General features: G+C 38.7%; 1 protein-coding gene across 5 annotated transcripts in view; it reads right to left on the bottom strand.

The window, feature by feature from the left end:
- adamtsl7 (ADAMTS-like 7) overlaps positions 1-15,210 on the bottom strand; it is a 573,773-nt gene that overhangs the window by 465,373 nt on the left and 93,190 nt on the right. For all 5 annotated transcript variants that reach the window (XR_011353929.1, XM_069925866.1, XM_069925865.1 and 2 more), the window contains exons 5-6: positions 7,329-7,680; positions 2,047-2,149 (exon numbers count right to left, since the gene is read on the bottom strand). Coding sequence is in view for 4 of the 5 variants with exons in the window: in XM_069925866.1 (XP_069781967.1) it covers positions 2,047-2,149; positions 7,329-7,680 (455 nt within the window). In the remaining variant the exon portion in view is untranslated. The remainder of the gene's footprint in view (positions 1-2,046; positions 2,150-7,328; positions 7,681-15,210) is intronic.

The following is a 15,210-nucleotide window of genomic DNA, read 5'->3' as shown; positions in this document are numbered from 1 at the left end:
AACCTTTTACTATGTGTGGGCCAGACGGTGTGTCAGTGGTTGAATAGCAGGCCACACTGATGCTACCATAAATGAACATGGAAATGCACCAAAAATCACAAGTTATATAACACAATTTTAAAAAAACCATGAAAGTCAAAAGGGAGAAAAAATAGTCATAATGAAAATGAAATAATTAACCCCAAACAGAGCAGTGTGAGAGGCAGTGTCACACAAAGAGAGTGGCCTGCACCAATGTCCCTATAGGATATGGAGTTCTAAAGTCTTCATCACCTCAACCATCTTTTCACTTCTCCAGAGACTTACTCAGCCTCATCCAAATCCTGGTTGTCATTTCTGTGCTGATCTGTTCTACAGTTACAGGCAAGGAGAGGGTCAGAGGATCAGATTTTCATCACTCTTGCTTAAATATAATCTGGAATTCTAACAAAATTAATCAATTGGATTCTATCAACTGGGTTTTTATCCCAAGGCAGACAAGAAAGAGGATTTTGGTAAATTTTAATCATTTTTTTTTGCTAGGCTGCTGAGTCCCCTTAATTCTCCTTTTGTTTCTTTCAATTTATTTATTTTTCTCCTCTACCATTAATTATCTTTGTAACAACCTCTCCTCATTCATTTGATTGAATTGAGCTAGTTGTCGGTAGAAAATACAACCGATCAAATGACTATGGCTAACGTCCAGAAAAATTAATTCACTCGCCAATAGGAGGGGCAGCATGGTTGGGGTAGCAAATTATTATATGCGGACAAGAGAAAAATGCTTCAAGTATTGCCTCAAAACTTCTTTCAAAAGCAGCATACTTTCTTACTTTGGGAATCTCTGGTCAATATGGGATGATAATTTAGGTGGAACATGTGAAATGGCACTGAGTACCTTGAATGTCTTTCTCTGGAGCACACAGAAGCCTGGTGAGAGCGGCAGAAGGAATGTACCATCTCTCATTTTACCCATCTACACAATGAAGCCCAACTTGCTTCACCCGTGACAGAGTCTGTGGATCCCACACCATTTTCATTAGCTACCATAGCCCTCATAACTGGAATGGAAACAAGTCATTCCATCCCGAGAAATGTCAATGAATGAAATAGAGAGCCCTGGAGTTGGGTTCTGATCTGCTTGAGACTAGTTACTCTGCAACAATGCTTTAACAAGTAAAGGTGCTGCTGGGAAACCTCAGAGTTGTTTGTGCACACTAAACGGAGTTGCCTTGAGCACAATTGTGGGGGTCAAACACATAAATCTTACCAATGTCTGATTCTGGACTAGATATGTCGCTTGCGTCCCGAGATGAGATATGTCAGTCATTTCTGGTTTGGAGATTCTTTAGGATGTTGTTAGATTTCAACATCTCTATTACTTGTCTCATAAACTTGGTAGTGGTACCACAACTACAATTCTTGACTATCTCTTGGAATGAGAAACACAGATGAAGAGTTCCCCCCCCCCCACCACTGCCCCCCACAAAATGAAATCAGGAGAAAGATCAAGGAGATAAGACTAAAACTTCAAAAAATAGTCAAAGAAGTTTATTAAAATAGTTCTAAAATTAAAGGACTCAAAACTTTCAGATAACAAAGTTGCAGCAAGCAATTGGGTTGCCAGTTACCTAGACCAAAATAAAGGCTGCTGGCAGATGAACAGGGAGTTGTCACAATGCTACCTTTTGGATGGAGATCTTAATCCCAATCCTAAGAACAGAAATGGCAACAAAAAATGATTGCTCAATTTCTCTTTTGCTTCACTTTCTCTGACTGCAAGTCTGACTGTAAGAAATGTAAGAGGTGCTAAGGAAATTTCTGCTGGTGGCGAATATGTCTGCCTTGCAGCAGGCAAAAAGGAATTTGATGTAATTGGACATTGTTTTATTACTATGACAATAAATTGAATATTGAACAAAAAGTTTAGACAAGAATATGAGAGCATAAGATTTTTTAATAAAAGATATAAGTAACAGTTGATATCTTACTGTGATATTTACTTTATGTTTTTAACTACTTCAAGACAATATTTTGCTCTTGAATCCATAATTGGAATGTACTTACCATCAGTAAAAGGTTCCCATTCATAATACTTTCCCGTAAAGGCTTTGTCATTATAAGCAGAGCACTGCACCTCCCGAAAGTCTCGACTCCCATCAGGGCAGAGCTGTCATAGACAAGACAGAAAAATCAACTTAACCTTTAACGAGTTTGTTAATTGCAGGTCTGTTTCTTCAAATAGCTGTCATTGCATAGCAAGCTCCAAGATCTAAGGTACACTGAAAGTTATACAATACTTAATATACAGGCACTCCTCTACTTACGATGCGGTTACATTCCAATAAATCCATCATAAGTGGAAAAATCACAGATCAAAAAAAAAATTCTGCACCTACCAAACATCATAGCCTAGCCTATCTTAAATGTGCTGAGACCACTTGACTTACTATAGCCCAAAGTTGGGCAAATTTATCTAAAACAACCTATTTTATAATTAAATGTTGAATACATTTTATTCCACACTGGGGAAAATAAAGCAATTTTTAATCATAAAATATAGCATCAGCCAAATAAAGCATCCATCATCTGTTGCACGATAAACAATGAGAGTCACACCAACACCACTATCGTAAGTTTGAAAAATCGTAAGTCGAGCCATCATAACAGCACCTGAAATTCAAAGTGCTGTGAAATTGCATAAGAATTTATACACAGATCACAGCAAAAAGAAAAAATGCAATGTAACCAGACACACATATGTTGGGAAGTAATGATGTACAATATCCATTTTTATGATGGATGCGTGGGCGGTTTTCCTCCACAAAGAACTATAAAGCCAGGAGGGTCCAATGACAGTTTTGTTTAGGAATTTTCCTTTAGCCATTCACAAAGAGTATTTCATTTGTGTTCAAACAGATGCTGGTTTGGAAAAACTGGTGGGGGGGGGGGGGTTCTCATATTTAATCAGATGACTGTCAGTGAAGAACTTGATAGAAACAGAACTACAATACTGTTATAGTGGTTCCTTGACCTTCATTCTGTCCTGAACAAGGATCTGGGCTTCGACTGAAGGTCCCAGTCTCAACTATGAAAAGTTTATTTCATTGTATTTATTCTGTAAATCACAACAAGCAATATATTAATGCAAACAGTTTCGAACCATGTATTCAACTTCCTTTTGGAGAAAATTGAATAACCAAGAATGATGTATTTTTTTAAGACATGCATTAGGATGCATTCTATAGCATTAGTTTGTCCCAAAGTACAACCTTGCCAAATGAATAGAACATTCATGCAGACACGGCTACTATGCGGGATAACAAGCAACTGGTTAATCTATTTTTGGTTGAATCAATGAGGGATATTTTCCTGAATGCCAGATGAATTCATTCCCCTTTTTCTTCAAAGAAAATATCCATATAAGTGTTTACATCTAGATTTTTGTCAGATTACCCTCTGTAAAACTTTGTGCACATCATTTGTATCCTTCCTTCATTATTTACATTACATTTAGGAAATGTATGCACCACAGAAAACAACCTGTACTAGTAACACTAAGCCTAAAGTGGTAAGATGTTCATTAGAGAGAGTTTGGTTGTGTGGTGAGATAGACATAGGAGCTTGACATGATAATTAATAGACATCTTCATTCATCTCTTCACTACCTGCCTTAATGGACCAATAAAGGAAACCAGTAACATTAAGCAGCACAAAACCAGGTTGCCTCCCATCAGAAAGATCAAGATGCCAAAAATGTATGGTATGTGGTTGGCATCACTGCCACATGCCCATTGTGTCTTAGACACATGCACCTTACAAGATATCAAGTGTGAGCTGCAATTACCTTTGTGCAAGATAGATGATCTGCAGCACAGAAATACATCAAAGGATTTCCAGGCCTGTATGTGTAGCAATCTAGAATTTAGTGTACTATTCCGACAGTTGAATTACGGGCTCAAATGTCATTTGAATCAACGATTTTCTTTGACTCTTCTCGATAAACCAACTAAGATTCTACCAAATAAGCCAAAGTGGCATCTTGGCTGATGACTCTATATTATTAGGTATCAAGTAATCAGTTCATTATTATAATATGTTGAAACAATGACTCTACTCAATAATAATGATGTCCTATGGTAATTACAGCTCCAGGTTACATTCTTCTGTGTACTTAATAGAAAAATGGATCAGAAAAAGATCCAAGAAGGGTCATCATAATTGCAATGATATCACATCAAATATCTGTGGACTTTAACTATCTTTAAGAATTTAGCCATGCTTTCTGTCAACACTCATGACTACTGGAGAAGTATGGTTGAAGCTTTGTAGAGCCTATTTCACCTGGATTGATAAAAAAGTCAGAAGGATGGTCTTTGTGTGCCATGTAATGGCACACAACTGGTTTCCATTCCAGTTATGAGGGCTATGGTAGCTAATGAAAATGGTGTGGGATCCACAGACTCTGTCACAGGTAAAGCAAGTTGGGCTTCATTGTGTAGATGGGTAAAATGAGAGATGGTACATTCCTTCTGCTGCTCTCACCAGGCTTCTGTGTGCTCCAGAGAAAGACATTCAAGGTACTCAGTGCCATTTCAGATGTTCCACCTAAATTATCATCGCATATTGAGGATACAAGTCAATGAGATGAAGATTCCGTAGAACATGGTGTGCATATGGTAAAGGGAAAAGTTCACATTCTTGGCACCAGCAAAGAGAATGCAGACGTTCTTGTTTAACTCTCTAGAGTCGCTGAGGTTGATCTCTGAAAAATTTAGCCTCCTGCAGTTTCCTGCCAGTTACAAAGGGAAATCTGCTCACTGAAACTTTTCCAGGTTGGAAAAACTATTGCAATACAGAGAATCCGGCTACATTTTAAAAATTAATTCAAATAAATTTAAATGTGCTTAACTGCTTTCTAATCTTTCAAGCATTTTTTTTTCATTTTTAGAAATGTAAATGTTCCTGAATGTTGTTTTTATTTTCTTAATAGCTTCAAATATTTTTCAATATTTACGGGTCAGAAAATTTTCAAACATTCTAATTGACAGCTGTTTTTGTCTGGTTGCACATCTTCGCTGGGTATTGATGTACTTCCATAGGAATAGGAATTGCTCCGTCCCTCCGCTAAGCAATAGGAATAAGATTCCTGGACCAGATTATCATAGAAATACCCTCACTAAATAAAAAGGCCAAATTAATCAGGAAATGTAGTCAGTCAAGATAAAATGATGGTTAGGGAGTCATGAGCCAGGATAGCCCTGGGTTCCCTTGAAATTCAATGTCAATTTTAACAGCAACATGGTTAATCTATGTTTGGTTGAACGAATGAAGACGGAAGAATTCTATCTTTTCTTTCTTCAAAGAAAATGTCAACATAAATGTGGATTTATGTAAGACTCTGAAAATAATATTGTGGTAGAGAGGATTTGGCTGTTTAGTATATTGCTTGTTAATGAACATTGGCACTGTAAACATTATTTGAGAGTTTGGATCATTAACATCAAGAAAACAGGACAAAAGCAGAGATGTCCCAAGATTGAAAAATCTATACACCTGTAACATTTTTAGGACATTCAACACCAGGCTAACATCAATAAGCAATTCAATAACATCATTAACTGAGATTTGACATATTCTGGCAATAATATTAAATTTATCTGGATAAAATTAAGCAACAGAAAGAGTAAAGTAAAACAGGTAAATTCTCAATATGTATTTTAGCTTGACAAATGGTGATTAATCAGTATAGTGACTAGAATTGAGACAATGGAACAATTCTAATTATCCAAGGCTTGGACTGAGATTAGCATAGCAATTATGGAAAACACATTCAGGATTACAGGTGGGGCTGTGATCCATAAAGGAAAAAAAGTTTTGCTTTCATTATTCATTCATATTGGTCGTCCTTTGGTTCGAAGAAGAAACGTTGTTGTGCAGTTCATTTGTGGACATTCATTTAGTTTGAGTAAATTACATGGGGTAATGAACTGATCTGACAGAAAAAGACTGGAAATGAAGCAATGTGAAATGTTCCATGTGAAGAGAGCAAAAATAAATTAAAGGACAAAGTTGGAAAAAATACAAAATTATTGAGATTAAAAAAAGGCCAAAGGCCAAATTAATCAGGAAATGTAGTCAACCGAGAGACAAGGAGAGCTTTAAGATTTATTTAGAAAAGATGGATTAAAGAATATCTTTTGTTATTACAAGAATGACAAAAATGGTCTAAAGCTAATTTCAATTTTGTATGTGGAGATATTGTAATTATCATGGACGATTGTTCGCCAAGAAATTCTTGGTTGCTGGGGAAAATTGTGGATACAGTTCCAGACAAGAAAGGATTCATTTGGCAAGTGTGGTTTAAAACCAAGGCTGATTTCTTAAATAGACCTATTACTAAAATCTTTTACAAGAAGCTGAAAGTTTTGATTTCTAATCTTATATTTACTATATTTGCTTTGTGCATCTGTAATAGTCATTATTAATATTAGCCATTAATGTCTATTATAATAATTAGGGATCGGAATGTAAAGGTTAAAACCTTGTGATTTTTTATTCTTAGTTAACTTTGTGCCCATCTCTTTAAAAGAGCTATTGTTTATAATGTTACTATAGTGTCTATGATGCAATATGTTGTAATATCCACCCAGACTAACAGCTTGCTCATTCAACCAGATGTGAAGGAAGCGTGAGCTCGAGAAATTTTTCTTTGAATTTTTGTATCTCTTTAAATACCATTGTGTATCTCTTTAAAAGCTTTTTATATCTTTAAATACCTTTTGTATTTCTATCATACAGTAAATGCTTTGTTATTCATCATAATGAAAGTCTTAATGCAAATCTATACAAAATGTTTATCTGTTTTATCAAAGAATTAAAACTACATAAAATAACAGCCACAGTTTGATTTGTTGGATTAAAGAGATCTAAATTTGGGATATCGCTGCTCATGCTTTGGAAGATGATACTCTGAAATTAGGATATATTAGAATAAGGAAAGTGTCGTCTATACATGTTACTAGGTCCCAGTCATAATCATGGACAATAAATGTGTCACTGAGTTCCAGTCTTTCGTGCAGCAGATAGGACTTGCCATCAGCACCCAGTCACGAGGACTACTGGTGGTATCATGGGAGCTGACAACACACTGCCATCATCCCAAACCCATCCAATGCCCTGTCATCAGAATGGTGTAGCCCAACAGCTAGAACCAATGCTGTACTATCTCCCCTCATTTACCTTCCTTCAAACACCCATACACTGCCCTGTAGCCATTTAAAAAAAAAAATTAGCCAACAATACAAATAAGCTTTAAGCATTACAGTGCACAGAAACATTATTCATACCTGAGGGTTACAGGACTTGGACTGTCTGAAAGTTCCAAGACAACTGAAACTCTGTGCAGTGGGATTCCTTGGAACTCTATGCAGCTGCTGCTTCACCAGTCCATCTGTTCGAACTTGGGTTTCAAGGTGTGGCTGAAAAGGCAATGGCGCATCCCTCTTCTGGAACACCGAATCTTCAGTCTGAGGCCCGGACAGCTGTCCTCCATGATTCAGTCTCCGCATCCTTGAGCTCGTCTGTTGCTGATATAAGTGAAACGTGTCTGCTTGGTGTGGGTCCCTGTGCTGGAAGTGTGAGGAAGTGCTTTGAAAAGAAGCTCCTGCCTGTAATCCCCTTGATCTGTTCAGTGGTCTCCTGCCAACAGATGTAGATTAACTTTAATCAGACAATTCCTCAACTATTTTACATGAAATAAACCCCCCCCCCCCCCCACCATCACAACCTAGATGAGGCATAGATACATTAATTATGAGAGTGGGGTTCAATAATTATAAAACATTTATATTAACAATGTTGCTATTAAATAATGGCAAACATTATACATTTCTGAACATTATCCCAAGAGAAGCAGAAGAATTTCTCCACCTCCAAGTTACAGATATGCCCTTCATCTGCCTGCTACATCTCTATGTTATTAGACTATCATCTTTCCTCTCACCATAAATAAAGCAACCTCACTATTCTGGTGTTCTGAACTACTCAATTTTTTCTTGCTGCCCATTACATACCACACATAATCTCTCTCAACCTTATTGGTCAATTTGTTCTTAGCCAAGCTCAACTGTGTCAACCCAGTCACAATTTATTCTCAATGCTACTTTTAAGCAGAAGGCCCAGAAGCCTGAAGTCCAGCACCTCCATGCTCAAGAACAGTTATTTTTCCTATAGCCATCAGGTTCTTGAACCTCCTTGGACTACAGGAATCCTAACCATAACAACTTCAGGATGACAAACGATTCATCTGTACTATTAAACAAACTGCAACTGTGAATTTTCTATCCATCTATCTTTTTATATCTATTCACCCTTTTTCAGTTTCTGGCTTATTCTGGTCATTTTAATTAATGTTTCTGGTGTATATGTACAACTGCAAAAAGAATTTCAGTGCATTTGCAAATAGTACTTATGTGTATGGCAATAAACTCTCATAGTGCGGCCATGACCTGGAAATTTTCTGCTCGACTGATTGATTGCTAGACTGGTAATTGATTTGGCAGCTCCACAGGAAATGCTCTGAAGAACAAGAAATCCATGGTTTTCAAATTATAGGATCATTTTAAAATCATTTTAAAGGTTTCATGATTTCAAAAACATCAACTCCTTTTGCTCCCTGCACGAAATGTAGCCTCAAACTAAAATAACTGGGGAGGCAGGAGGGGGTTGGAGGGGGAGGGGAAGAAATCCCCTCATTGACAAGGAGGGGATGAGAGATGTCACTGAAAAACAAAAGTTAAGGAAGAAACCCAATTGGAGAAGAGGGCTGTTTCAATCTCCCGAGTAGTGGCCCAGGTTATTTAATGAATGCCAAACTTCTAGCTGAGACTGGTTTCAATGTTTGAGACCCATGCTGTTTGCACAAAATTGGTTTGAATTGCTGGGAATTCCCTGTGTGCACATAAACCATCAAGTTTCAGATCAAACTCTTTCAAGCAATATATTAAAAAGTTGCATAATGTGTTTGAATTGTTTTGATGAAAAAAATTGTAAATTTAATTCTATCAAAACTGTGTGAAGAATGTGTAACATGTGTAAAGGTCAGTAATGCACCAACTCTGAAAGAGACTAAAGATTTAAATCACCAAGCACAATGGGCCAGATGGGCATTTCCACTGTAAACTACAGCGTCTGGTTCAACTTGCCACTGGCCCTATGCCTAAACATTGTGACACAAGTTGGGAACAAGCCTGAGTTCAGACGCTGGCTAATCTGACCTTCTATTTGATCAACACAGTGCAGCATGAATCTACTAAGCAATAGACCTGGAGGAACATCACATCCGAACCCTCAGCTTTATGACTGCTGGTTGATGTAACATGCTTTCCTTACAGTTACAAAGCTAGATTACATACAAAGTTAAATGCAGGCAAGTTATCTGTTTTTTTAAATTATTTCCTAAAGTTTTATTTAATTTCTACTACTTAATTGCTTGTAAATAAATTCATTATTTTTAACAAAGGTCCTCTGAGTTAGTGACTCCTAGGAATTTATGTTCGCCCTCTCCGACTTTGATCCCCCAATGATCACTGGATTGTACTTCTGGTTTTCCCCACCTAAAGACCACATTCAGCTCCTTGGAATTGGTGAGATTAAATGTGATGTTGTAGTTAGTCCACCATTCAGCCAAGTTTTCAATCTCCCCATGTAAGCTGACTCATTGCCCCTTTTTATACAACCCACTACTGTGGTATCATCAGCACATTTACAGATGGTGATGTCCGACTGAGAAATATAGTCATAGGTGTAAAGTGAGTAGAGAGGGAGGGGGGCGGGGCTAAGAATGCAGCCCTGTGGTGCTCTGGCACTGATGCAGATTGTGGAGATGATGTTCTTTCCAATCTTCACTAATTGGGGTCTGGAGGTGAGGAAATCCAGGATCCAATTATGCAGAGGGGTATTGAGGCCCAAGTCTTAGAGTTTGCTAATCAGTTTTGAGGGAATAATGGTATTGAAAGCTGAACCGTATCAATAAAGAGCAGCCTGATGTATGCATCTTTGCTGTCCAAATGTTCTGGGGTTTGCAATAGAGTCAGTAAGATAGACCTGTTGCTGCGGTAGGCAAATTGGAATGGATACATGAAGCCACTCAGACAGGAGTTGATATGCTTCAAATCCAACCTCTCAAAACACTTCATCACTGTGGATGTGAGTACCACTGTTTGGTAGTTTGGTAAGCAGGTAACCACACTCTTCTAGGGCACAGGTATGATTGACACCTCTTTGAAACAAATGGGTACCACACCCCATAGGAGTGAGATGTTTGTCACTACAGAGAAACATGAAGATTGATTGGATGAGAAGAACAGTCTCAAAGATCATTGGGCATAATAACGTTCAGATACAAATATGGATTTAGATATCCAACACAGAGAGACAGCAATCAGCCTATCCAGAAAGACACTATTTTCCCCACAGCTCTGCAAATTTCGCTTTTCCCCACAAATCAAATCCCATCTGGAGTTACTAATGAGTATGCTCATGCTAATTTTGGGGGGGCATGTATTCTAGAACATAAAATTAAAATAGATTCCTCTCTGATTCTCACACCTATCCCTCAGATTCTTTGGCAATTATGCAAAATCTATGACTCATTTGCCAGTGGAAACTCTTCCCCTTATTTATCACAACCATAGAGAAGTCACTTTATGTCTCGAGAAATGTTAGGATCTATCCAGACAGTGGTTATTATTTTTTGAAGTTCCATAAATTCAGGGATGACTGAGAATGGGAGGGTAGCTCATATAATTCTGTAACTATAAAATGAACAAGACTCCATTGTCAGGGGTACGGACAGTAGGTTCTGTGAGCCAGATAAGTATACCCGCATGGTGTGCTGCCTCCCTGGTGCAAGGGTACGAGATATCACAAATCGGGTCCAAAATATTCTGAGAGGAGAGGGAGAGCAGCCTGATGTCTTGGTACATGTGGGTACAAACGACAATGACAAAAAAAGGGAGGAGGTAATGAAAAGGGATTACAGTGAGCTGGGACGAAAGCTGAAAGACAGGAACGCTAGGGTGGTGATCTCGGGATTACTACCTGTTCCAAATGCAAGTGATGAAAAGAATGTAAGGATAAGGAAAATGAATGTGTGGCTGAGGTGCTGGTGTACAAGGCAAGGATTTGGCTTCTTGGATCATTGGGATCTCTTTTGGGGAAGGCATGATCTTTACAAGAGGGACGGGTTGCACATAAATCCAAAAGGTGTCAACATTTTGGCAAGTATGTTTGGTACAGCAGTGGGGCAAGGTTTAAACTAATTTGGCAGGGGTATGGGAACCAGAGTGATAGGAAAAAGGGTAGGGAAGATAAAGTAATGGCCATGAAAAGTAAAATAGGAAAAGTAATGTTGGGAGGAGAAAGTAAAAAATCAGATGGTGCAGTAAGTTTTCGGGTCAATGATAGTGTTAAGAAAATTACCAAGAAAAATAGTTGGAGAAACATCAAAAGAAAAGGTTACAGAAGTCACTAGATATTAAAAGGACAACGAGCATAAGGGCACTTTATCTGAATGCCCACAGTATTAGAAATAAAGTTAGTGAACTTGAGGCGCAAATTGGTACCCATGCCTATGATTTGGTAGCCATCACGGAAACATGGCTACAAGGTGACCCTAAATAAGAATTAAACTTTCAAGGGTATCAGGTGGTGCAAAGAGATAGACAGGATGGTAAGGGAGGTGGAGTTGCACTCTTAATCAAAGATGAGCTCCAGGCAGTAGTGAGGAATGATATAAGATCTAAAGAGCATAATGTTGAGTCCATTTGGGTAGAGATAAAGAATAACAAAGGGAAAAAATTATTGGTGGGTGTTATCTATCGCCCACCATATAACAATAGTTTAGTGGCACAGGAAATAAATAGAGAGATAAGTGAGGCATGTAATAATGATACGGCAGTCGTCATGGGGGACTTTAACTTCCACATAGATTGGGAAAATCAAGTTGGTCGTGGGAGTCTGGAAGAGGACTTCATAGAATGCATCTGCGTTAGCTTTCTTGAGCAGCATGTTAAGGAACACACAAGAGAAAATGCTCTCCTGGATCTAGTGTTGTGCAATGAGATAGATAGAGTAAATGATGTAATAGTCAGAGACCATCTGGGAAATAGTGATCATAGTATGATTGAATTTCTCATTCAGATGGAAGGGGAAATAGTTAGATCTAAAACTAATATATTATGCTTAAACAGGGGTGACTACCATAGGATGAGGGAGGAATTGGGCAGAGTGGACTGGGAGCACAGGCTAATTGATGAAACAGTTGAGGAACAGTGGAAGATTTTCAAAGAAATATTTTGTAATGCTCAATAAAAATATATTCCGGTCAGGATAAAGGGCAGTAAGGGAGGGAAAAATCAACCGTGGTTAACAAAGGAAATAAAGGAGAGTATAAAAACGAAGGCGCAGGTGTACAAAGCTGCAAAGAGCAGTGGGAAACTGGAAGATTGGGAAAACTTTAAGAGACAACAAGGGGTTACAAAGTGGGTAATAAGAAATGGGAAAAAGGATTATGAAAGTAAATTGGCACAAAATATAAAAACAGAAAGCAAAAAATTTTATAAATATATAAAACAGAAGAGGGTGGCCAGAGTTAACATAGGACCCTTGGAGGATGAGAAAGGAAAACTGGTAGCAAAAAATGAGGAAATGGCCGAGGCATTAAACAAATATTTTGTGTCAGTCTTCATGGTGGAAGACATGTCCAGCATGCCCAAGTGCGGAGTTAAGGATGCGAATGTTGGGGAGGGCTTTGATAAAATAGTTGTTACAAAGGAAGTAGTGATGGAGAAACTAATGGGACTAAAGCCAGACAAATCACCTGGTCCTGATGATATGCATCCAAGGGTTCTGAAGGAAATGGCAGAAGTTATAGTTGATGGATTGATGGTTATATACCAAAATTCTTTGGATTCTGGGCAGGTCCCAGCAGACTGGAAGACAGCAAAACTTTTTAAGAAGGGATGTAGGCAGAAGACCGGAAATTATCGGCCAATTAGCTTGACATCTGTGGTTGGAAAAATGCTTGAAGCTGTCATTAAAGATGAAATAGTGAAACTTTTGGAATGTAAGGGTTCAATCAGGCAGACGCAGCATGGTTTTAGAAAGGGAAGATCTTGTTTGACAAACTTGTTAGAATTCTTTGAGGATATAATGGGTGCGGTGGACAGAGGGGAACAGGTTGATGTTGTATATTTGGATTTCCAGAAAGCGTTTGATAAGGTGCCGCACAAGAGACTTATCAGTAAGTTACAGGAAAGTGGAGTCCGAGGAAGTCTATTGGCCTGGATTGAAAATTGGTTGTCTGACAGGAGGCAGAGAGTCGGGATAAATGGGAGTTTTTCAGGTTGGCAGAGAGTGATAAGTGGGGTGCCGTAGGGGTCAGTGTTAGGCCCACAACTGTTCATCATTTACATTGATGACTTGGAGGAGGAGGGGACAAAATGTGGTGTAGCCAAGTTTGCGGATGACACCAAATTGAGTGGAAGAGCAAATTGCAATGAGGATGTGGAGAGTCTGCAGAGGGACATAGTTAAGCTGGATGAGTGGGCAAAGGTCTGGCAGATGGAGTACAATGTTAGTAAGTGTGAGGTTATCCATTTTGGAAAGAAAAATAAAAGTGCTGAATATTATTTAAAGGGTGAAAAACTACAGCATGCTGTTGTGCAGAGGGACTTGGGAGTGCTTGTGCATGAATCGCAAAAAGTTAGGTTGCAGGTGCAGCAGGTTATTAATAAGGCAAATGGAATGTTGGCCTTCATTGCTAGACGAATTGAATTCGGAGTAGGGAGGTAATGTTGCAACTGTATAAGGTACTGGTGAGACCGCACCTGGAGTACTGTGTCCAGTTCTGGTCTCCATATTTGAGGAAGGATATATTGGCTTTGGAGACGGTCCAGAGGAGGTTTACTAGGTTGATCCCTGGGATGAAGGGGTTGACTTATGATGAAAGATTAAATCGTCTAGGATTGTATTTGCTCGAGTTCAGAAGAATGCGAGGAGATCTTATAGAAACATATAGGATTATAAAGGGTATGGATTGGATAGATGTAGGAAGGTTTTTTGAGCTGGCTGGGGAAACTAAAACGAGAGGATACAGTCTCAAGATTCGGGGGGAATAGATTTAGGACAGAGATGAGGAAAAATAGTTTTTCCCAGAGAGTAGTAAATGTTTGGAATTCTCTAACCAGGGAAGTGGTTGAGGCTGCCTCATTAAACATATTTAAAATTCGGTTAGATAAATTTTTACATGATAGAGGAATTAGGGGATATGGGGAGAAGGCAGGTAGGTGGAGTTAGGTCATAAATTTGATCAGCCATGATCGTATTGAATGGCTGAGCAGGCTCGGGGCCATTTTTGGCCTACTCCTGTTCCTACTTCCTATGTTCCTATGAATTCAGGAGTTGTAATGAAAATAAAGGAAAGTTTGGTATAAATTGGGAGCAACTGAGAACAGAAAATCTTTAGTAAAAAGCATTTAATTATGCTATTGTCAAAGACGGAGGTGCCTGCATTGGCAGCAACCTCAAGGGGTTGCAGGCTCTTTGGTGGATGCGGACTGGCGCAGGGTACCAGAAATGGGGAGAAACATCCCCTGTTGAGAAGGAGAAGGAGCTCAGCAGCTCAAGGACAAAATCAGACTGCTGGTTGTTGGTAATTTGTGGTCAAAGGACCCACACAGGCCACAGGCTGCTGGAGAATGGCTAATAAAACCATGTATTGGAACCACGATTCAAGAGGATACTGAGGGCTCTTGAAGGATTTTGGGCACTGAAGGCTACCTGATCATATCGGAGGCTTGGATTTGAAGCTTGGGTTCCAGGGAGAGGATGGGTCTGTGAAGTTGCAGAAGCTGTGGGAGCACTGGAGATGATTCTACAGACACTCAGTGACTGTGAAGAGACTCTCTTCTGCTTCTTTCTCTTACTGTAAGGGGCACTGGGCAATACCAATGGCAACTTTTTGGCTAGACAAAAGGAAAGTTCATGTAATATATTTTCTGTTTTATTACATAACAATAAAAGAATCAAATCATGAATCTATTATTGCAAATTTGCATTTCACTGATATTCTTGAACATTGTGGAAATATTCAAAACTGACCTATTTCAGTTACAATGGAGGAAAACAGATACAGTGAGTGAAGTAAAAACCTTCTTCACCACCCTA

This window comes from Narcine bancroftii, chromosome 3 (assembly GCF_036971445.1).
Source record: "Narcine bancroftii isolate sNarBan1 chromosome 3, sNarBan1.hap1, whole genome shotgun sequence".
In the NCBI taxonomy this organism is placed as follows: domain Eukaryota; kingdom Metazoa; phylum Chordata; class Chondrichthyes; order Torpediniformes; family Narcinidae; genus Narcine; species Narcine bancroftii.
The sequence above is the reverse complement of the archived record's forward strand: the minus strand, read 5'-3'. Positions and strand labels throughout refer to the sequence as shown.